Below are 22,227 nucleotides of genomic sequence, written 5' to 3' on the forward strand. Positions count from 1 at the left end.
CTTAATATTCCAATATGAAAATTAAAAAAAAATGAAAATTCCAACGCAAAAGTTGATCCTCATCACATTGATGATGTTAATGATCATGACAATCATGAATGGATTTTTCACACTTGCCTACGAATGGTCTCAACCCAATAGAAATCAATATAGAAATAGATACTTTCCCGAATCAATTTTTGAACACTACTCTCATGATTCACAAGGTGGTTTTAATTTAATTCCAGAATCAATTTTAATTGTACCTCCGCTAGGGAGAATATTTGCAATTTCTACTACATCATCAAATATATTAAAATTTAATAATAATAATATTAAAAATCATGATGATGGTAACAATGAAAAGAAAATGAAGGATATTGGTAGGGATTATAAAAGCCATCTTGTTGAATTTAATCAAAAGGAGCAATGGAAGATTCTTTTGGAAATACCGAATAATCTTGAAATGAAATTGAGTATTCCAGCAGAAATGGATAATTTGGGATTTTATTATACAGTGATGAGGAATTTAACATCTGGAAATGATTTGATAATGAAATTTCATGTGGAGGGCAGCAGTAGTAGCAAATCATCCTTTCAAATTATTGCCAATTCAACATTAATGCCAAGTATTGATTCAATTATTTGTGTAGATCCACATGATAAGATGTTCGTCTTGTCGAATGGAAAGTTGATTAATTACAATGTTATGAAATCACACTTGATATGGGTTTCATCACTTACAGGAATTTCAAAGTCAAGTCAAATGCTCTATGATGAAGATTTATTATTTGTTTCATTTAGTGGAGGAATTGCAAGAATTAATATTGGAAGTGGACATGTGGTTGGACAAACAGAAATTAATCAATATGTAGTTGAATTGAATCCATCAATATTATCATTTGATGAGAGATATATTGTTGGATTTGAAAAGAAGGTTCAAACCTCTAATGCCTACTGGCTGCATATCGTAGATCAAAAGTTTATTACTAAGGGATCGCTCAGTTCAGATCTTTTGAAAGATAGAAATGGAAAGGTAATTGATTTGAGTAGGTGCTCCAATGTGATGAGTCAAGTGGATAGTATTCTATTCTTTTGTCATGTTTCAAATTCAACCAATGAATATTCAATGTACAAGTTTGATATTTCAGAAGATTCACTCAGAGCAACACTCGGGTATCAGGTTGAGTTTCAAGCCAAATCATGTTCAAAACAATTGGCAAGATTTGATCACTATTCTTATTTTGCCACTGTTTGTGATTCTCATATTTATGTCTTTTCAATGAATTCTCCACAAATTGTTAGAAAGCCACTCAATATTAGAACGAATGAAAATACTCAAATTGTTGGTTCAACAGTGACGTTCTTTGTTCTGACTACAGAGGTGGATACGGTTAATGTTGAAGTTGTTCATGCAAAGGTTTAATTAAAATAATTTCTTTAAGCTCAAATAAACATTCAAACATTTTCATAGCGAATATTCAAATAAACCTGAAGTGGAAACAAATAAAAGATTCAGAAATAATTTATATTTACTATGACAAATTATCATTAACAAGTTCAAAAGGAGGATACTTCATCTCCAAAGCAAATTGAATCAATAATAGGATTACCAGAAAATCCTTTCACAAAATTATTTTCAAAATTAATTTCAAAATATTTTCTCTGAAAAAGAAGGGAAATTATTCATCATTAGAATCATCATGATTGACTTGTTCCTTATTAGTGTTAACATTCTGTATCTTTTTCTTTTTCAACAATCTATTTGACTTTTCTGGTATTGGAATGAAATTAACATTTTCCTTGAAATGCTTTGGATCCAATTTTCTCTGTAATTCTATAGAAGGTGTCATGACATGTTCTCCATATTCTCTCCTTCTCTTTTTACTTTTTTCAGTATTAGTATCAAATGAAATTACTTCACCATCCGATGATGTAAATCTCTTCTCCTCACATTGTTTAAATTTCATCTTGGAAAGTTTCTTCTGTTTCTTTTTACTGACAGTCTCGGGATCGATAAAGAAATCATCTTGTTCCTCCTCTTGTTTTTTATCATTAATTTCATTCAGGAAACTATCCTTTGAATCGATAGAATTTTTGAAAATGTCATCTTCCTCCTGTGCCATATCATTGTTATATAAATGTTTGTATCGTAAATACATGGATGGTTTTTCTGCATCACATAAATCTCTCTCTTTAAATCGTGAATATCCATATTGATTACGTTCTTGTCCGATTTTTGAAAGAACATTTACTTTATGTTGAAGAAGTTGTTTTTCCGTGTGTTGAATATTTGGTCGTCTACCCATTTTTTTTGAATTTAAAATTTTTTAAAAAACTTAATTATTGTGTTGAAATCAAATAATATTATTATTATGAATCAATAAATAACTTTATAACCATATTATTAGTTGAAATATTCAAATTTGTTGTATTTTTATTTATATTACAAAGTAATCTGGTTAGTAGTAAACATATCAATCATTTGTTTAGATATTCTTTGAAAGATCTAATACAACAATAGAAGGAGTTTGTTTTTGCTTATCATCTATTAAGGAGTAATTTAGAAAAAAGTCAAATTATTAACCTTGTTTGTTCAACTAAATATGATTCCATTCTACATGGGAGTTTTTTGAAGAAGGAGTAGAAAGTTTTGATCTGTTTCTAAAATATTTACAGTAAAACATAAATAGAATATCAACGACAACTTGTAGCTACTCTGTGTTCCTTGACCATTGTTATTAAAATCTCATTCATATCAAGTACTACTTCAATAAAAACATAGTTACATAGTATTATCTATCTAACATGCTCATCATACAGAGATTAAAAACATGCCAATTCAGCTGACCAATTCAAATGTTCACCATCAATTCAAATGGGCAATTTGATAATTTTGGGTATGAAGGGAGCGTATTTTTTTGTGTATTCTCATTTACAGACTCATTTTACAGATAAGAAAAAAAACGCAACAACCCTTACACCTTCTTCTGTTTTACTTCACTCTGTTGAATAGTAATACCTTAAAACTGGGTGAAAATATTACTATTTGCGCGTCTTTTAAGGCATTCGCACGTGTTGTTGCTGTTAATATCATCTGTTAGTTGCAGCTTTATTGTTACTGCCGCTGCTTATTCACTAATTTCAACATTGTACTATATACCCTACTGGTGCTGATTCGCTTAATAACTTTCTTCCACAGTATCCTTAATATAGAATGGGAGTTTCACAATCAACATTTAGTTCTCTCCCTAAGTGTGTTTGCGACAATCAACTATCAATACATGAGGAAAACATGGATGGAGAGGCTCACTGGATTGAAAGTTCTCAGAAATTCTGCCCTCAATGCAAACGCCTGTTGAAGAAGCAACCACTCAGAAAACATCAATCCTTCAGCGACTCACTTCTTCAGAAAACAGAATCTGCATCTAGTGTATATCTCTCCTCATCTAAATCCCTTCCTTCTGTGAATAGAAATGGTCATCTCGTGCCGAGTACTCCTCCAAAATCTGCTTTAACAATCAAGCTATCTACACTTGCTTCATCAGACGATAATCGGCCTGTAACATGTCCTTCCACTCCGCCAAAACCCTCCAAGCTCTCGACAACAACTTCCTCCCCAATGACCTCTCCAAATTTCCCATCATTAAGAGGAAGTAGTTTTACTTCCCCACAATCTTCTTCCTCCTTTGATCATTACTCTTTTCAAACTAAATTAGCCAGGTCTTCGAGTAAGAACCTGATGCTCCTAGGTGCAACACCAATTCCCATTGTTAAGGTAAAGAAAAAGCCTTCGTGTCACTCGTTACCAACCTTTTCACCTCCCCTCAGTCCACCAAAGTTGGAAAAACTTGAACCACCCTCAATGGAAGATGTTCAAAAGATTGCTCTTAATCTTGGAACATCTTTTCCAAATCATGGCACAAAATCATTTCCAATCTATATTTTACCACCACAAGAAGCACCAGAATATTTCAATCCTAAAGGTAAAAAGTTAGGTGATCATCGATCTCAAATGGAAGATAAGCAATTGAAACGAAGATTCAGAAGAGTAATTGTTCAGTGAATACTGTAGAGTATTTCAATATAATGAAAATGTAAATAAAACAATCTTTAAATGGATAATTCTTTAATTGAGATAAACATGATTTTAGAAAATAAGGCAATCTATTATTAATAAAAATCTTTGATCCATTGGAGTTGGAGGTTTGTGACTCCGTCCCATCACACTTCAATATTGTTAAAAAAAAATATGAAGAGATTTATTCTTGCACTCTTGTGCTTGGTTGCTATTGCTGCAATGGCAAGAGCTGAATTGTTCCATGATGAAGATGCTCAACCTGCTCTCAACATTGATATTATCAAGAAGGTCAGAAGATCTGGTGCTCAATGGCAATCTGGTGTCAATAAGAAGTTTGTCGGCAAAACTGTTGGTGATGTTAAGAAAATGTTGGGTTTGAAGGTTTGTATTATTATTTTCTCTTGTTTTAATTATAATATTTTTATGTGTGATGCAACGATAATTGTATATAAACTGTGACTGTCATTATTTTGGCACACATATGCTGATGATGAATATAACATTGTTCAAAATAATACATACTATGATAATTCAACATGATGATGAAAATGATGTGATATTCTCTCACACTTTGGAATATACTTTGGAATATTATATGATGATGTTGATGATTTTATTGAATAATAGGGTATTAAACCAACTATTAGATACTCTGATGATGAAAGAAAGTTGATTGAACAATACTATTTGGCTAATGGTGCTGCTTCTTCCTTGCCAGAAAGTTTCGATTCTAGAGAAAAGTGGCCAACTTGTATTCATCCAATTAGAAATCAAGAACAATGTGGTTCTTGTTGGGCTTGTAAGTTGTTTTAATTGTGTTATTTTGAATTTTAACTGTGAAAATTAGTTTCTGTAAGTTTTGTTAATTAACAAATAAGAAACTTATTTATTCAGTCATCTGAAGTCTTGTCTGATAGATTCTGTATTGCTTCTGGTGGTAAGGTTAATGTTGTCTTGTCTCCTCAAGATTTGGTCAGTTGCAACTGGTATAACGCTGGGTATGTTTAATTTGTTGTTATATATTTATTCGAAATGTTGATGTTGTGATGGAATAGTTGTGATGGTGGTATTTTGTGGGCTGCTTGGATTTACTTGAAACATACTGGTATTGTTACTGATCAATGCCTTCCATATTCATCTGGAAATGGTGTCGCACCATCCTGTCCAAAGTAGTAAGTTTATTATAATCATCATATTCATCTTAAAATCTTTTCAAAGTTGCAATGGTACTAGTACTCCAATTGACTCTGTCAAGTACAAGGCAAAGGACTGGTATGAAGTTGGTAGTATTGCTGGTTTCTTCATTAAGGTAAGTGCTATTTAATTACATCAGCACACAACTAACAATATAATTCTAACAATTTTATTTATACTTTTCAATAATTTATTTAATAACAGGAAGAAAAGATCATGAATGAAATTGCCACTAATGGTCCTGTTCAATCTGGATTCAGTGTTTATCAGTAAGTAGAGAATGTTTAATTTTTTCCTCAGCTTTCATGTATATTCTGATTGAAATATTATAGAGATTTCATGAGTTACAAGTCAGGTGTTTACACTCATCAAACTGGTTCTTTCCTTGGTGGTCACGCAATCAAGATTGTTGGTTGGGGTGTTGAAAATAATGTCAAGTATTGGTTGGTTGCCAACTCTTGGGGTCCTGTAAGTTTTATTTTCTTTAAACATATTACTGGAATAATATATTAAATTATAATAATCAAATTAATCTACTACAGGATTGGGGTTTGAACGGTTTATTCAAAATCAAGAGAGGTGATAATGAGTGCGGAATTGAGGCTGATGTGTAAGTTTTTTAAAATTACTCAATAATTCTTATAACATGAATTTATTGTATAGATATACTGGATTGGCTGATGTTTAAATTTACATTTTTAAAAATGATAAATAAATCCTGATTGTTTCTTGTCTCAAAAACAGTTAAGAAGTTACCAAAAACCTTAGTTTTTGATAATTATTCTAAAGATAATTTCCAAAATCAAAATTTTCCTAATAACACTGATAATTTCCAATCGTGGAGATGGACCAAAACAGTTCAGTGGCATACTCCACTTGTTGGTGATAGAAAGATTTTCAATTTTATCATTCTTAATATTCCTCTCTTCACTCATTATTAATCTATCGAGTCTGATAGTTTTTGTATGATTGAACTCCGTCTTCTATATCCTATCCATTTAAGGATCCACAACGAATACCTGCCTCCAAGTAACAATGTGGAAGCACCATGTAGCAAATGAAAGCTTAATCTCGAATTTTACACTTGCATTCGAGCTTTGTTACATCATTTGATCATCACCGGAAATTCGCTTTAAACCTTGTCCTAAAATGAACTGTATAGGATTTTGTAACCAACGATTACATGCATTACAGCCCGCCAAAATGCAATTCTAAGAAGGTTAAGGCGGGTGTAAGGCTTTTTAATAAATGCTCATTGCTACCACCTCAAAAACCGAACTAAAAAAAAATCAATAATGAACAGGACGGTTAATATTGTTCTCCTTTCCATAGTTTCCGTTCTAGCCTTATTCTTCCTTTCTGGAGGTGTAAGTGCTGGTTCTGGTATTTACGAAGCAGCATGTAACACTACTGCTGACTGTGTTTCCACATTAGCTTGTGATACTAATACATCCCTCTGTATTTGCGATACTGGTTTGGTTAGATATAATGATTCTCTCTGTGTTCCAGCCTGTACTTCTGATGCCAACTGTACTAATGGTGGTGTCTGTGATTTAACTTCTGGTACTTGTAATTGTACTGCCAATTATGATGGACCAACTTGTACTGATTCTCTAATTGTTCAAGGTAACAATAGTTCTGATAGTAGTAACAATGCTACTGACCCATCAAGTCCTTCTGCTAATAATACTGACTCGTCTAATAGTACAGATCCATCAACTCCAAGTGGTAATAACAGTACTAACAATGAAACTAATCCATCAACTCCAGGTGGTAATAACAATACTAGTAATGGTACAACTGATCCAACTAATCCATCTTCCAATAATACCGATCCATCAACTCCAGGTGGTAACAATAGCACTAACAATGGTACAACTGATCCATCAACTCCAGGTGGTAATAACAGTACTGGTAATAATACCAATCCATCAACTCCAGGTGGTAATAACAATACTAGTAATGGTACAACTGATCCAACAAATCCAACCAGTAACAACACTAATCCATCTTCCAACAATACCGATCCATCAACTCCAGGTGGTAATAACAGTACTGGCAATAATACAGATCCATCAACTCCAGGTGGTAATAACAATACTAGTAATGGTACAGCTGATCCAACAAATCCAACCAGTAACAACACTAATCCATCAACTCCAGGTGGTAACAATAGCACTAACAATGGTACAACTGATCCAACAAATCCAACAAGTAACAACACTAATCCATCTTCCAATAATACTAATCCATCAACTCCAGGTGGTAATAACAGTACTGGTAATAATACCGATCCATCGACTCCAGGTGGTAATAACAATACTAGTAATGGTACAGCTGATCCAACAAATCCATCTTCCAATAATACTAATCCATCAACTCCAGGTGGTAATAACAGTACTGGCAATAATACCGATCCATCGACTCCAGGTGGCAACAATAGCACTAGCAATGGTACAGTTACTGATAAGTGTACTGATATCAATTGTGTACACGGTTCATGCATTGATGGTGCCTGTCAATGTGAAACTGGTTATACAGGTTCTCTCTGTGATCAAGCTATTACATCTAACAATACTGATAAGTGTGCTGATATCAATTGTGTCCACGGTTCATGCAGTGAAGGTGTCTGTCAATGTGAAACTGGTTATACAGGTTCTCTCTGTGATCAAGCTGTTACATCTAACAATACTGATAAGTGTGCTGATATCAATTGTGTCCACGGTTCATGCATTGATGGTGTCTGTCAATGTGAAACTGGTTATACTGGTTCTCTCTGTGATCAAGCTGTTACATCTAACAATACTGATAAGTGTGCTGATATTAATTGTGTACACGGTTCATGCATTGATGGTGTCTGTCAATGTGAAACTGGTTATACTGGTACTCTCTGTGATCAAGCTGTTGATCCATGTACCAACATTAAGTGTGGCAGCCATGGTTCCTGCTCAAAGGGTGTCTGTGTTTGTACTGACGGATACACTGGTTCGAACTGTGAAACTGCTCCAATTACTTGTAATGGTAAGAGTGAAGCTGAAGGTGGCTGTTCATTCCATGGTACATGTAGCGCCACTGATAAGTGTATTTGTAATGGTAACTTTGACTCTGCCTCTTTCTGTTCAAAGTGTAAGACTGGTTATACAGGTTCTGACTGTTCTATTCCAGTTTGTTTCAATGTTCCTTCTACTTCTAGCAGTGTTTGTTCTGGAAAGGGGTCTTGCACAGCTCCTGATTCTTGTGTATGTGCTTCTGGTTACTCTGGAAAGACGTGTTCTTCCTTCTCTTGTTGGGGTATTGATAAGTCCAACAGCACTGTATGTGGTGGTAGCTCTAAGGGTACTTGTGTTGGTCCAAATAAGTGTTCTTGTGTTTCCAACTGGAACAATCTTGAAAATACCTGTGTATCCTGCAGTCCTGCATACACTGGTGAGACTTGTACTCAAGCTACTTGTTCTGCCAATACAACTTGTAGTTCCCATGGTTCATGCGATGAAAAATTCAAGTGTGTCTGTTCTGGAAACTGGGATGGTGAATTCTGTAATGTTTGTAAGGCTGGTTTTGTAGGTGATAACTGTGATATTGCTTGTTCTGCCTCTACTTGTAATGGTAATGGTGTTTGTACCAAGACTGGAGCTTGTTTATGTGTTGGTCACTATGATTCTGCCCAAAAGTGTGCTGCTGGTAAATGTGCTGATGGTTTCCAAGGTAGCGCTTGTGACTATAAGGTAGACAGTTCCTCTTTCGCTTTTAACCAATTTGGTGATAGAATTATTGCCACTGTTTACACTAGTATGAAGAAATCTGTTAACTGTTCTCAAGTTTTCACATCAGTTGCTACCCTTGGTGCCGGTGTTCAATGTAACATGGACGGTGTCAGTAAGCTCGAAGTTGTTTTGGGGGCTGGTGCTACTGTAAAGCTTGGTGATTCATTGCAAGTTTATACACTCCTTGGTGATGTTTCTAATACTGTTTCCGTAACTGTTAAGGTTGGTAGCTTTGTTGCTGTCGCACCAACTGCTTATTTGACAACCGATAAGGCTGTTGTTTCCACTTGTGATACTGTCACTTTGAATGCATTTGACTCTGTTTCTACTGATCGTCGTCCATTGAACTTTGCTTGGACTTGCACTGCTGCTCCAACTGCTGATGCCCAGACTACATTGAATAATGCTCTCAAGGTTACCTCAAGTGGTGTTAGACTTAACTTGGTTTCTCTTGGTCTTGTTGCTGGTACTTACACTGTTCAAGTCACTGTTACTTCATCATTCAGTGCCTCATCATCATCAAAGAGTGTCTCATTCACTGTAACTGCTAGTCCTGCCCCAGGTCTTTCTATTAAGGAAGGTTCAGTTGTTGAATATTTGATTGGTACTACTAGCATTATCACTCCAGTAATTTCCTTCCCAACATGTTACACGGGTAATGGTTCTGTTGCTTATTCATTCGCTTATATCAACTCTATTGCCACTCCAACCATTGTAACTAAGGATAACATGGTTGTTATTGCAAAGACTAGTACTGCCATCTCTACTGTCGGTGACTATTACATTGTTGTTACTGCTGCTGCTAATGGAGCTTCTGAAGTTTCCACTACTGTTAGAATTAAGGCTGTTGCAAAGCCATTAACTGTTACATTCAGTGTTCCAGATATGACCCAATCTAAGGATGATGCTGTTGACTTCACTGTCAATATTGTTGATCCAAGCGATACTACTGGTACTTTGGCCATTACAAGCACTTGTGTTGATGCTGATGGTAACACATGTGTGGCCCCAGCTGCTACTGAATCTGCCTCATTCTCAAAGTCCTTACCTGCTGGTAAATATACATTCACTACAACAGGTACAAAGGATATCAGAACTACAACTGCCAAGTTGACTATCACTGTTGTTGATACTGCAAAAGATAAGATTATTAGAGTTTCCATCACATCCAATACTGATTTGTCCACTGTTGATCCAACCAAGGACTTGTACTTGACTTATAACACTTTGGATGCCTTGTCTACATCCGCCAAATTTACCTGGACATGTGACTCTGGTGACAGCAGTACTTCCTCTCTTTTGACAGTTTCAAAGGCTAACATGGTTCCTGGTGCTACCTACACTGCTTCGTTGAATATTGTAGATGGTGTCAAGTCTGGTTCTGCTATTGTTTCATTCACTGTTAATGCTCCACCAACAAAGGGTATCTTTGAAGCTTATCCACTTTCTGGTGCTGCTTTGAGCGATTCTTTCGATCTCAAGTGTGGTAATGGTTGGTCTGATCCACAATCTCCATTGAAATTCCAATTCTTATACTTGGATGCTGCATCTAACAATTGGGTTTCACTCACCGAAAAGACTGAACAACAAAGCACAAAGGTTCAACTTCCTTCACCATCTTCTGGTGACTCTTTGAAGGTTAAGGCTATTGTTTTTGATGCATTGGGTGCTTCAACTGAATCCGAGCAACTTTCTATCTCAATTACCAAGCCAAGTACTGCTGATGCCACTAAAGCTTTGAGTGGTTTGGCAGAATCAAAGGGCACTATAACCTTGTCAGCTGCTTCCTCTGCCATGTCTGTCATTGGTACTGTTGATTTGACAACAGCTACTGCTGAACAAAAGACTCAAATTGCTACCGCTGCCGCCGCTATTGCTGATGCTTTCATTTCTCAACAAACCAAGACTGAAGCTGTTACCTCAGTTTCTGCTGCCTCTGCTGAAAATAGCTTGTCATTCACAGCCTCCCTTGCTAGCTCAGTTTCTAAGGGTCTCGTTAGTGATGCTACTACTTCAAAGGTTGTTAGCAATTTGGCTTCCACTACTACAAAGGTTGTTTCTGCATCTTCTGTCAGTCTCTCTGATTCAGTTCTCGATTCTACCAAGAAAACTGCTGACAACTTCTATGGTTACATTTCTGGTAAGGTTTCTGCTAGAGTTCCACCAGTTTCTTCTTTGAGAGCTTTCAGTAAGGTCGATCTTGACAATTTGAACAGTGTTTACTCTAGTGTTGCTTCTTTGAAGACTAAGGATGCCGTTCCTGATGCTCCAGCTGCAACCGTCACCTCAAACGGATTGACCACAGTTTCTCGTAAGGTCAATCTTGCTACTTTGGCCTCTGAATCTCAAGTTGTTTCTGGTAAGAATAAGATCACCTTCAAGAGTGCCATTGCTGCTAACTCTGCTTTGGCTAGTTTGAAGTCTGTCACTTATGCTGTAAAGACCACCACTTCCACTGTTACATCTGCTGCCTCAAAGTCTATCGATTTCTCCATTTCTAATGGTGCTTCTCCAGTTGCTGTTTCTGATTCTGCTGCTATTGCCGATTTGGTCTTTGAACTTTCTGCCAAGAGATCTGTTGCTGCTACTACTTACACATGTAACAAGATTACTAATGGAGTTGCTGCTGCTGATTCAACTTGTACTATTGTTGTTGGTACTGATGGTACTGTAACTGCTAGTGTCAAGAGCACTGGTGTCTATGTTTTAACTGCTTCCACCCCAGTTACTCCTGCTGCCACCAAGAGTGCTAAGGTCAATGCTGCTCCATCAATGGGCTTCTCTGCTTTGGTTGCCTTGATCGCTGCTGTTGTTGCTGCTTTGTAAATGAACAAATAAACTTTTAAACTAATTAAAAAGAGTGATTGTTACAAATTGGCAAGGCTCAGAAATAAAAGGCAATGTGAGGAAATTGACAATTTAAATTTACTTAAATCCAATTTTTCTTTGCATCCCGAGTCCAAATTTGTAGCAATTCGGTGGATCTGAATATTCTTAACAAGTTTACAAACATGGTTTCTTCCATTGCCAAATCCTTATCCTCTCTTGCCTTGTAAATATCTTGACAATAACATAAAATCAAATCTACATTGTCCAAATCTTCAAATGTAATTCTTCCAACAAGATTACTGCTGTATAAACGAACAAACTGAGCTACAGCCAACACAAAAGATGTATAGAAGGTAATAATACCAAAACTACTGATGGCAGAAATGACAGAATCAGCTGCTACAATATTAGTACTCTGAATAAAAAAGAAAGGACCTCCAGTTATGCTCTTCAAATTACCACTCTTTTCCAAGGGATAGAACTTTGTTGGTTGTGTACATGACATGAACCAAGAGACAAATCCTGGTGGATTATGCACAAGTTCAGTCCTCGACGAGTTGTAAACATTTGTTACAGTGAGAGAACAATTTGGCAAGTATCGACTTTCCATAACTGTGGCAGTAGCAAGCGCCGAGTACTTGTTCATCATGTATGGATTGTAAGAGAGTGGAATATCAATGCTCTCTTTCAAATTTTCAGAATTGACTTTGGAAACATTATAATTAATCATTTGAGCCAATTGTTTTCGTTTCCAAGCATTCAATACAATACTTTGCCGAGTTTCCAATTCCAATTGAGTGGATGGACCACTTCTTTTCACAAGTAAACTCATTGTCAAGTTGAGTGCAAGTGTCTCATTGGCCAATGCTTCCACCATACTCATTCTACTTGGTGTTGAAATGAGCCAATACCTTTCTGAATATGGAGCAAGTGTAAAGTTTTGAATCCAAAAAGTAGGATCATAATTAGGGAATAATTTCAATCCATTTCCGTCATAGAAATCAACAAAGGTTTCCAAACTCTTTTCTGGATTAACTTTGAAATATTCATTCTGATAGAATGGCTCAAAACCTTCAATTCCAATTGAAAATTGAATACTATTCACAGTGTTATAACTGAGAGCAGGATTGGCAGTTGAATAGAACAATAATGGAAAGAAGATAATCATGGCAAAGACAATAAATAGCAAAAGACCACTTGTTGCCTTTGTAGTAAGGAAAATACGATTACCAAATCCTTTACCTTGTAAAATCTTATACTCCAAGTCGCATTTTCTCTTATAAAGTTGACTATAGACATCTTCCAATTTCAAATATTCATAAAAAGTCAATGTAGTATCAATAAATGTCCAATCCAACAAGGTCTTCAATTCAAATACGAATGGAATTGCTCTGTAAACTAAATAGACGTATTGAGCAATGTAATAGTAAGACTTGGTAAAGAATTGAGTATATCTTCTCTTTGGATAGCCAGTTCTGATTTGTAAACATCCCAAAAAGAGATAAACACACTTGATAAAGAATAAAATCTTGAGGAGTACCAAACCAATAGTATTCTGATTTCTGGAAACTTCAACAAAGAAGGCAATGTAAACAATATGATAAATTAATACAACTAAAAAGTGGAATATCAACTTGCCAGTTGCAGTGGCAAACAAGTACAATACACGTTCAATACAAATTTCAATAAAGAATAGGAAGAGAATAATGACAAATGTTCCAGAGAGCTCATTAGATTTGATTGCTCCCAATGTTTCATCGGCAGCTCTACCACTCATACTAGAGAAACTAAAGAAGAAAAAGACAAATGCCAAAATTTCAACTGCAACAGTTACAACATAATAATCTATACCAAGTTTGAATTGATCATTTGTTAAACCCTTAAAATGATTAATAAACTTGGATAGTCCTCTTCTGAAAATATTTGGCTTTTCACTGTTATCCTTTTTACCTTTCTTATCTTCTTCTTGTTGAACATTGAATTTGACAGTCTTTTTGGACTCTTTCTTCTCCTCATTGTTTGTTGCATTGGATGGTCGAGGTGTTGCAGTCATGATATCATTGGTTACTAGCTCGACAGATGTTGCTGTGTTGGCTCTATTTCTTCCAGTAGTAGTAGTAGTATTGGTGAGAATTTGTGAATTGGATGGTAAAATCATTTGATCATCTCTTGGTTCAATGGTAGCATTTGTGGTTGTAATAATTGGATTATCTTGTTGTGTAGTGTTATTTTCTTGTTGATTGGCAGAGGCAAGTGCAGCTGCAGATAATCTCTTCTTTCTCGAATTGGTCTTCCATTCTCCACGATTTCTAGTAATTTCACGATGGAAAAAGATTGCAAGCATAATTAACAAGTACATGACAATATCAGCCAATAGAGCTGTACTTGGTTGCCATCCCAATAAGAAAATTGCTGGATCAGATTCAGTTGATTTGAGATTGTCAGGTAAACCAGATTGTACTAGATATAAAATATATTGAACACTAATCAATAGTTGAGCCAATATAAGCATGAGTTCCCAAAAGTATCTGTGAGGATATGGATATTGCATGGCTGCATATGTCAATGAAAAGAACGTAAAGGCCGTATTGAAATAAGTTGGAGCATAGAGTAAATTAACCAACATGGCAAAGTAACAAATGACATCCGTATTGCTGAAGAATAGTTTGGTAAGGGCTACGAGTAATTGTTTCAATTTCAATACAATTGGAACCCAATTGAATGGTTTCTTTTTCATATCGGGATGAACTTTGGATTGTTCAAGTTTGAGTTGTAATAAATCATTCAACTCTTGTGTTGTAAATTCTTTTGATTTGAGATTTGGAATATCAGCTTGATCTTCCTTTTCCTCCTTTTCTTTTTCATCTTCTGTTAATTTAATTTCATCTTCAGGTTGTTGCTCCAATTCAACAAGTGTTTCAGTAGTGGTGGTAGTTTCATTCTTCTTCTTCCACTCCTCTTCCTTTTCTTCAATGTATTCATTGATGGCATCTGCAATAATTTCATCCAAATTAACTCTATATTTCTTCTTAATTTCCAATTCATCCATCCAAGCAATTCCAATAAATATTTGAATACGATTAACAATCAAATCAGTTAACATGTAAGCGTAGTGACCAACATTGGCAAATACTACAGCAAGTAAACTCTTTGCTCTAAATAGGAGAGGTAACTTTGGAGTTGATTCCTCTTTCTTATTTTCTTGAGAACCTTCTTGAGCAATTTCTGGAGCAACTTGTTGAATGACCTTACTCAATGCCTCATTGACAGAGTCATTTCTAGCATGTTTGGATATAATATTCAATTGTTGTTCCAATTTTGAAGATGGTGCACCTAAAACATCGCCAAGAGCAACAATTCTATCATGTGGAACAATCTTGGAAAGGATATTCTTCATTACCTTTTGAACCTCCTCTTTAGAAATATTACTTGGAAGGAATTCTTGGTTTGGATCAGATGGAAGATCCAACTGACCACGCTCGAAATGCACAGGTCTTCTCTTTGCTGAATTATCAACTACTAGAGTGGAGCTCTTGTAATTTTGTAAATTCTCCAAAGTTGAAACGACTTCTCTCATCTTTTTCTGGAATTTATGCTCTGCCTTCTTCAAGCACTTTTTCATTAATTGTTCTTCCTTATTCAGGTTAGAGACAATCTTTTTTCTAATCTTGGCTGATTCCTTATTCTCCAAATCCAATAAATCACTCATTGCAAGTGCTAAAATAGCGCGTTCTCTTTCAATCTTTTCTGAATTCTTGGCATATGCATTGACTACCTTTTCATATTCTTCTTTGAGCATGTGCTTTCTATTGTAGAAACTTTGGAAATCAGAATCCTTGTTCACTTCATGGAAACTTCTGAGTGCTTGTCGGTTGGCATCTCTTCTCTTTTCTGAAAAGAGTCCCTCTGCAAACCTTGATAAAATTTGAGCAGCTCTATAAGCTTGATTTCTTCTGTACTTGGTGGCCCGTTCTTGACTTTCTCTGTATAGTAAATTAATGAAATGAATGTAATCCTCACTTTCGAATAATAAAATTTGCAAGTAATAGAGGCAGACTACAATAATTTCGGTGGTAAAACTTTCAAGGCCTCTTGCTTTAAGACCAAATAGGAGGCAAACATTCTTTACCCAACCACTTGTATCATTTTCGTTACCCCAATTAATAGGATCTCCCAACAATACAATTGGAATTTGATAAATTGCATCAATTACAAATGTTAAATAATAAAAAATACCAATTCCTCTCCAGAATGGAACTGTTCTCCAATACAATCTATTAAACAAGTTCAAATAGAATAAACAGAGAATCATTTGACCTAATTTGATAACATTTGAATCGATGGCTGCATCAATAAACATGACAATCAAGACTATAAAACAAAAGAATCTATAAACTATCAACTTGATCCAATTCCACAATTTCTTTTGTTGATCTGGTGTTGTAAAGTCTTTGATTTTTTGAATTTTTCCTGTTTCAATGTTACGTTTGATTAAACTGCTTGTATCCAAGTGGACAATAAGTGCATTATCTAATTTCTGGGTTCTGGAAAGGAAGGATGAAACAATTTCACCTCTCTCACGTTTTGGAAGTTTTTCAGGTTGAGAAACTTCAATATGTTGCAATCTTGCATACATTCCTTTGAAGAATACTCGTGCCTGCAAGGCCATAAAGAACATCATCAAGTAGAGAATGACTACAATGTACGTATTGCTAATTACTCCTCCAGATGTAGAGGTCAAATTGAGAATAATATACTTGCTAAATATTGGAATATTCATCATGGCTTCGTAAAATTGCATTGAACGAACTATTTGCAATCTAAAGAAGAAGAGAATTAACATGTTAATTTCAACAACCATTACTAAAAAGATCCATCCTCTTCTCAAAATTGTACTATTCTTTCCAGTAAAGAAACAAACACCAAAAACAATCAAATAAATGAATCCCCACAATGTTTGAATCAATGAAAGTGATCCTAACAATAGAGTAAAGAGAGAAATTTCAAATCCATAATCATCATAAAAGTGATTACAATAATATTTGAAAGATGAGAATAGCTTTCGTAAAAACTTGATAATCTTTCTCTTGTAGAAGGATTTAAAGTTTTCTTCTTCAGTTAAATCAGTTGGATGATCTTCATCAAAGTTCATCTTTTCAAATTCCTCTCTACTGATATAGATGGTATTTCTATTTCTCGCCTTGGATTTTCTCTTGTCAGCTGATGATGAAGGTCTCAACTTTTGAGCAAAACTAGCCATTGGATCATTCTTGCTTTTAACATTAACTTCTGCCTCTATGAATAAACATCCCTCATCATAGAGACCTCTACTCTTCATGGATCTCTCCCAACGATAGGTAACCTTTTGGAGGAGAGATGCAACAAATACCAATAAACTAGACCACAATACATTTCCAATGTGATGTCCTTCTGTTGATCTAGCATCTTCAAGTCCAATATAACCCAACCAAGTACAAACACCAGTGGAACGACCAAAATTCTCAACTTGATGTTGAACAATTGCTCCCAATGCACTATCACACAAACCATTTGTAAAGAATGGATGTTGATAAATATACTTGATTGTCATGATAAATCCACTGTAGAGAGCTATCAAGAACCAAATCTTACTAGCAATAACAGGTGCAGGAGCAAATACAAGAACTAAAACCAAATAAATCAGACCAATAATATTTGGATTAAAGTTGGAAGCCAAGAAGAGGAAAATAATCAACAATTTAGGAGTATGCATAACACAGAAACGTTTCATGACCAAGAAGCATTCCAATAGGAGTGAATCTATTTGCTCACTGAATATAATTTGTTTCTCAATTTTCACATGAGATGATTCTTGAATAGTTTCAACAATTTCGTCCATCAATGATGGTGTATGTTCATGAATGTGTGTTGGACCAGTAGTAGTAGTAGGTGGTTGTTGCTGTGGTTGATTTGGAATAGTTTGTTCTTGTTCTTTCTTTCTAATTTCTTCTTGTTCCTGCACTGTCTTGATTCTTTGTCTTCTTCTGCCAATAACAAATTGGAAATATTTCAATTGAACAATAGTCAATATGGCAATGATCGTGAAAGGAAGTAAACTGACATTCTTGTATTGGTACTTGTATAGACCAATGCTCTTTGGGGTAAGATATCCGTAATATGAAGGAATTTCAATTGACTTGTCCAATTCATGTTCTCTGATAAGTTGCTTTGCTCTTTCAACTTCTGGCAAGATACTTTGAATGTAGGCGTACAGGGATGGGAATTGATAAGCATACTCTACAACAAATACCAAAGTAGAATAGAAAACAAAGACGTACCACAAGCCAACAAAGAATTGGAATAATCTGTAACCAGCTTTTGTGGAATTTGAATTGTGAACTGAGAGAACATTTAAACAGAAACATGCCATAACAATCATTAGGAATATGAATCCAATAAATGATGCTTCTTCTTGAAGGAAAATTACCAAAAAGACTGCAAAATAACTTGCCAAAGTTCCTAAAAAGTTTAACAATTCAGTTTCTAAAAAGATCTTATCCCAAACAAGAATTAATTTTTCAAAGAATGTGTGCAAGTATGGATTCTTTTCTTTTGTAAACATATCCCATTGATCAAAACTAGTATTAACATTCACATTACCAACTGTCTTTACATTTGAAATATGATATTGAATACTGGTCAATGTTAGAATGAAAATGTGCCAAATAAGTCCTTTCCAAAACACTCCAAAACTACTTGTACTAATTTGATTTTCAATTGTAATAAATGATGGATTAAAACCTATAATTTCATACGGTAAATCAACAACTTCAGGTGCGTACCACACATTGAAGAAGTACAAGGCAAGAATAACAAATTGACAATATAGAACTAATAAAATCCATGTTTTTCTTGCAAAGGATGGGAAAATGAAATAGACAGCACAAAATATTACTTGGAAAATGTTAAATTCACAGTGTGAAAAAGTAACTTACAATAAATAGCATGAAGTAAATCAGCATTTTCAGATGTCAAATCGGCAAAGTAGCAAACAATCAAACTCAAATAGAAACTGTTTCTCACAAAGAGAATGAGCAATACTTTCCAAATATAGTCAAAGAGTATAATCTTAATAGTTTGTAAAATCAACTTGATCTTAACCCAAACTCTTTTAGATGTATTTTGTGGTTCACACTCAACCTCTCCCAAATTATTGTCTGCTTCATCATTGATTTTATCCAATTCAGTCATGTCAACATTAGTTGGGTCTCTAATAGAATCTGAGAATACTGAATCATGAATAGATTGATCACCCATTGCAGGAGACATTATAACATCCAAATCACTATCTTCCTCATTGGTATAATAGATGGATCTACGTTTAATATCCATAGAAGTTGATCTGTTACTATTAACAGAATCATTTGGAACAAGGGGAGCTGTATCATCCATTCCATAGTTATTATTGATAGAACGTTTGTGGAACCAATATTTTGTAGATTTTAAAAATGCTAAACGTTATTCGAGTATTTGAATAAGAAAACATACCTTTTCGTTGAGAACCAGTCGAAGCAGCAGCAGTATTACTTGTTGATACTGTTTTTTTATGTCTCTTCAATAGCTTGGATACAGCACTAACTCTTACAGTCAACCCCATAAATAAGGACAAGATTAATTGACCAAAAATGACTGCAACAAGAACAATAGATCTACCACTATCACTAACATCTGTTAAAAAAGCTCCAACAGTTGTTCCTACAATGGCTCTATAGAGAATTCCTTGAAGAGGATAAAACAATACTCCTCCACTTCCAGATGGATTAAATTCTTTTAGTAAAAGTAGTATGTGAAAAATTAAATAAATAATTACAATTAAAACATACCATTTGCTGACATTTCTGTGGTTTGTGGAATGTATGATGCAAAATTTGGCATTTGGAAAACATATTGAGCACAAATATAAAGCAAACTATAAATGAAACAGAAAGGTAACAGAATTACCATGACCTTATTGGTTTCAAATCTTGGTCCTGGTGATAAAACCATACCAAGATAAAGGAAAAGTAAATAGGGAAGTGAACACAAACTTGGAACGGACAAAATGATACAAATCAATGCAATCATCAATGCATAGAGAATGAACTTTTGCAATTGTTCATATAAGAACATTCTAAACTTGTAAGATGATTCATAAATGGAATGTACACCACCTGCAATTCCACCCATTGAAGTGTGTTCATCAATTTCTATTAATCTTCTCTCTTCAGATTTATAGTACAAATCCTGAAGATATTCCTCAGAGTTTGTATCCAAATCTTCCTTATTAGAAATCATGGTTGGCAAAAGTGTTAAAAACTTTTTAACTTGTCTTTGTAGTTCTCTTTCTTGTAAAACTTTTGCAATATATTGACAAACAAAGTTACAAGCCAAGATGAATGTAATTAGAACAAATGTGATGAAAACATATCCAGTGTAGAACTTTTTGAAAAATTCAAATGATTTCAAATTACCATCAATATCAAAAAATCCAGCCATTTTACCATACGGATTTTGTAAAATCATTTTAGAAAAGTAACCAGTTGAGGAGATTGAATTGGTTTGGAAACGTGTTAAAAAGTAGAAAATGAGCAAGAGTATAGAATAAACTTGTGTAAATATAAATAATCTAATGATGAATTGTAATAGTTATGAAAATTATTATAATTATATATTAAATTTAAAATAAACATACCCAATTGAAATAAAAGTCTTCAAGCTACCAAAACTGGCAAGTGTAATAATTAAAAAACTCAATAATAAATAAGGAATTCCTACAAAACTTGGATAAAAACTTGCAGTAATCATCAAAAAGAGTGCGAATATAATCAATTTCAATTCATGAATATTGACATGTTTCTTTTCAGTCTTTTCCTTTGGAGGCATTGATCCAACATGAGTTACTGAAGTTTTCAATTCTTGTACAGAACATGTCAAGAGCTTTGGATGTTTAGTAAAAACACCAGGTAAATCCCACATGTACATGGTAGCTCCCTTAACTTTAGGAATTGATTCAATTTGTTGTTTCTTCAAAGCTGAATCATCCAATTTAGTATTAGAAGTAGAAACCTTAGTTGTCACAACATCATCCACTTGCATGGCATACATGGTTTCATTCTGACCTTCTCCAATATCAATTGTTGTTATTCCTGTATCAGTGGATTTAACAGTTTCTACTTTACCACTCATATTAATAAGGGAAGATTTAAAAGTTGACGGTGTTACTTTCTTAATTTTTAAAGAAACACCTTCCTTTTCTAATTTTAATCTTCTTCTCCATAAAACTGAAAGGAAAATAAAACAAGTAAATGAGAAAATAATAACAAGAGCATCTGGAATGACATGAATTAGAATGAATGAAATGTCTTTCCCTTTCAAACTGTTAATTAAATACATAGTAATTGTTGTTGTTAATATGATAACATAATGAAAACAAACCTCACAAATCCAATATCTGTCAAAACATCTGTCAAATAATTATCATTAATAGAAACAACACTGACAACAATAGTACCAATAAAATAACAAATAGAAACAAGTAAAGATATTGACAATGTACTAAATCTCGGAATCATCATCCAAATTCTGTTAATTCCAACTTTTTGAAAATATGGATAAAAACTTGGTGTTAAATTGTGTAAAAAGAATATTAACATGTATGTTAAATTAATAAATGATGGTCTAATAGCAAAAGCTATTATTATTGTAATATTAAATAAATTGTAATATATCAATTAATTATAATATATTTAAAAGTTAAAATAACAAATACATACACACTAATAATGACAAGTAAAACAATACACAAATAATGATAGATATAATTTCTAATACAAGTGTTTTTCCAATAACTTCATCTGTTAAATTTGTCATTTGGTCCAAAGCATTGAACGATGTTTGACTTTGTTCAATACTTGATTGATCATCAGCAATGTCAATGTCTCCTCCTCCTCTAATACCACCACCACTTGTAGTAGTTTGTATTGTTGAGAGAATATCCGATTTACTATCATCCATTATCAAATCATCATCTAATAATGATGGTGAAATATCATTGTTATTATTAATAATGTTATTATCGTTATTGTTGTTATTGTTGTTATTGTTGTAATTAAATGTTAAATAGGAGGGTGTTGTTTCATCAGCACTGTTACCTAACATGGAGGATCTTCTCCTCTGATTATCATTGTTGTTGTCAGTAGTGATAGTATTCATGATGATGAGAGTGTGTACTAATAATCACCACAAAATAATGTCACTCAACAATTGAAGAGTATGTGTTACACGACAATATCCGATTTAAATAACAACACACACACCGAGTGAATGAAGGAGGTTAACAAATGATGATTTTTTAATGAGGTT

General features: G+C 34.2%; 6 protein-coding genes across 6 annotated transcripts; 4 read left to right on the forward strand and 2 right to left on the reverse strand.

The window, feature by feature from the left end:
* Nucleotides 1–31: 31 nt before the first annotated feature.
* On the forward strand, nt 32–1,405 carry NAEGRDRAFT_61908 (uncharacterized protein; the record flags this gene model as incomplete). The annotated part of the gene is made up of 1 exon (XM_002682633.1): nt 32–1,405. The coding sequence occupies one exon, from the start codon at nt 32–34 to the stop codon at nt 1,403–1,405; it is 1,374 nt and encodes a 457-aa protein (XP_002682679.1).
* Nucleotides 1,406–1,661: 256 nt separating this feature from the next.
* Nucleotides 1,662–2,288, reverse strand: NAEGRDRAFT_61909 (uncharacterized protein; the record flags this gene model as incomplete). Its single annotated transcript, XM_002682832.1, has 1 exon — nt 1,662–2,288. One exon carries the CDS (start codon nt 2,286–2,288, stop codon nt 1,662–1,664), a length of 627 nt encoding a protein of 208 aa, XP_002682878.1.
* Nucleotides 2,289–3,196: 908 nt separating this feature from the next.
* Nucleotides 3,197–4,045, forward strand: NAEGRDRAFT_61910 (uncharacterized protein; the record flags this gene model as incomplete). Its single annotated transcript, XM_002682634.1, has 1 exon — nt 3,197–4,045. The coding sequence occupies one exon, from the start codon at nt 3,197–3,199 to the stop codon at nt 4,043–4,045; it is 849 nt and encodes a 282-aa protein (XP_002682680.1).
* Nucleotides 4,046–4,768: 723 nt separating this feature from the next.
* On the forward strand, nt 4,769–5,868 carry NAEGRDRAFT_29772 (uncharacterized protein; the record flags this gene model as incomplete). Its single annotated transcript, XM_002682635.1, has 7 exons — nt 4,769–4,863; nt 4,939–5,058; nt 5,116–5,232; nt 5,279–5,355; nt 5,463–5,523; nt 5,587–5,722; nt 5,797–5,868. Coding segments are annotated over 7 exons (678 nt in total), but the record flags the coding sequence as incomplete, so codon positions are not given.
* Nucleotides 5,869–7,185: 1,317 nt separating this feature from the next.
* On the forward strand, nt 7,186–11,844 carry NAEGRDRAFT_29701 (uncharacterized protein; the record flags this gene model as incomplete). Its single annotated transcript, XM_002682636.1, has 2 exons — nt 7,186–7,528; nt 7,685–11,844. Coding segments are annotated over 2 exons (4,503 nt in total), but the record flags the coding sequence as incomplete, so codon positions are not given.
* Nucleotides 11,845–11,947: 103 nt separating this feature from the next.
* NAEGRDRAFT_61913 (uncharacterized protein) lies at nt 11,948–22,077 on the reverse strand (the record flags this gene model as incomplete). The annotated part of the gene is made up of 7 exons (XM_002682833.1): nt 11,948–18,780; nt 18,822–19,337; nt 19,375–19,653; nt 19,710–20,491; nt 20,558–21,241; nt 21,301–21,556; nt 21,639–22,077. The coding sequence occupies 7 exons, from the start codon at nt 22,075–22,077 to the stop codon at nt 11,948–11,950; spliced, it is 9,789 nt and encodes a 3,262-aa protein (XP_002682879.1).
* Nucleotides 22,078–22,227: the final 150 nt, after the last annotated feature.

The sequence above is a fragment of the Naegleria gruberi genome, assembly GCF_000004985.1.
Source record: "Naegleria gruberi genomic scaffold NAEGRscaffold_2, whole genome shotgun sequence".
In the NCBI taxonomy this organism is placed as follows: Eukaryota; Heterolobosea; class Eutetramitea; order Acrasida; family Naegleriidae; genus Naegleria; species Naegleria gruberi.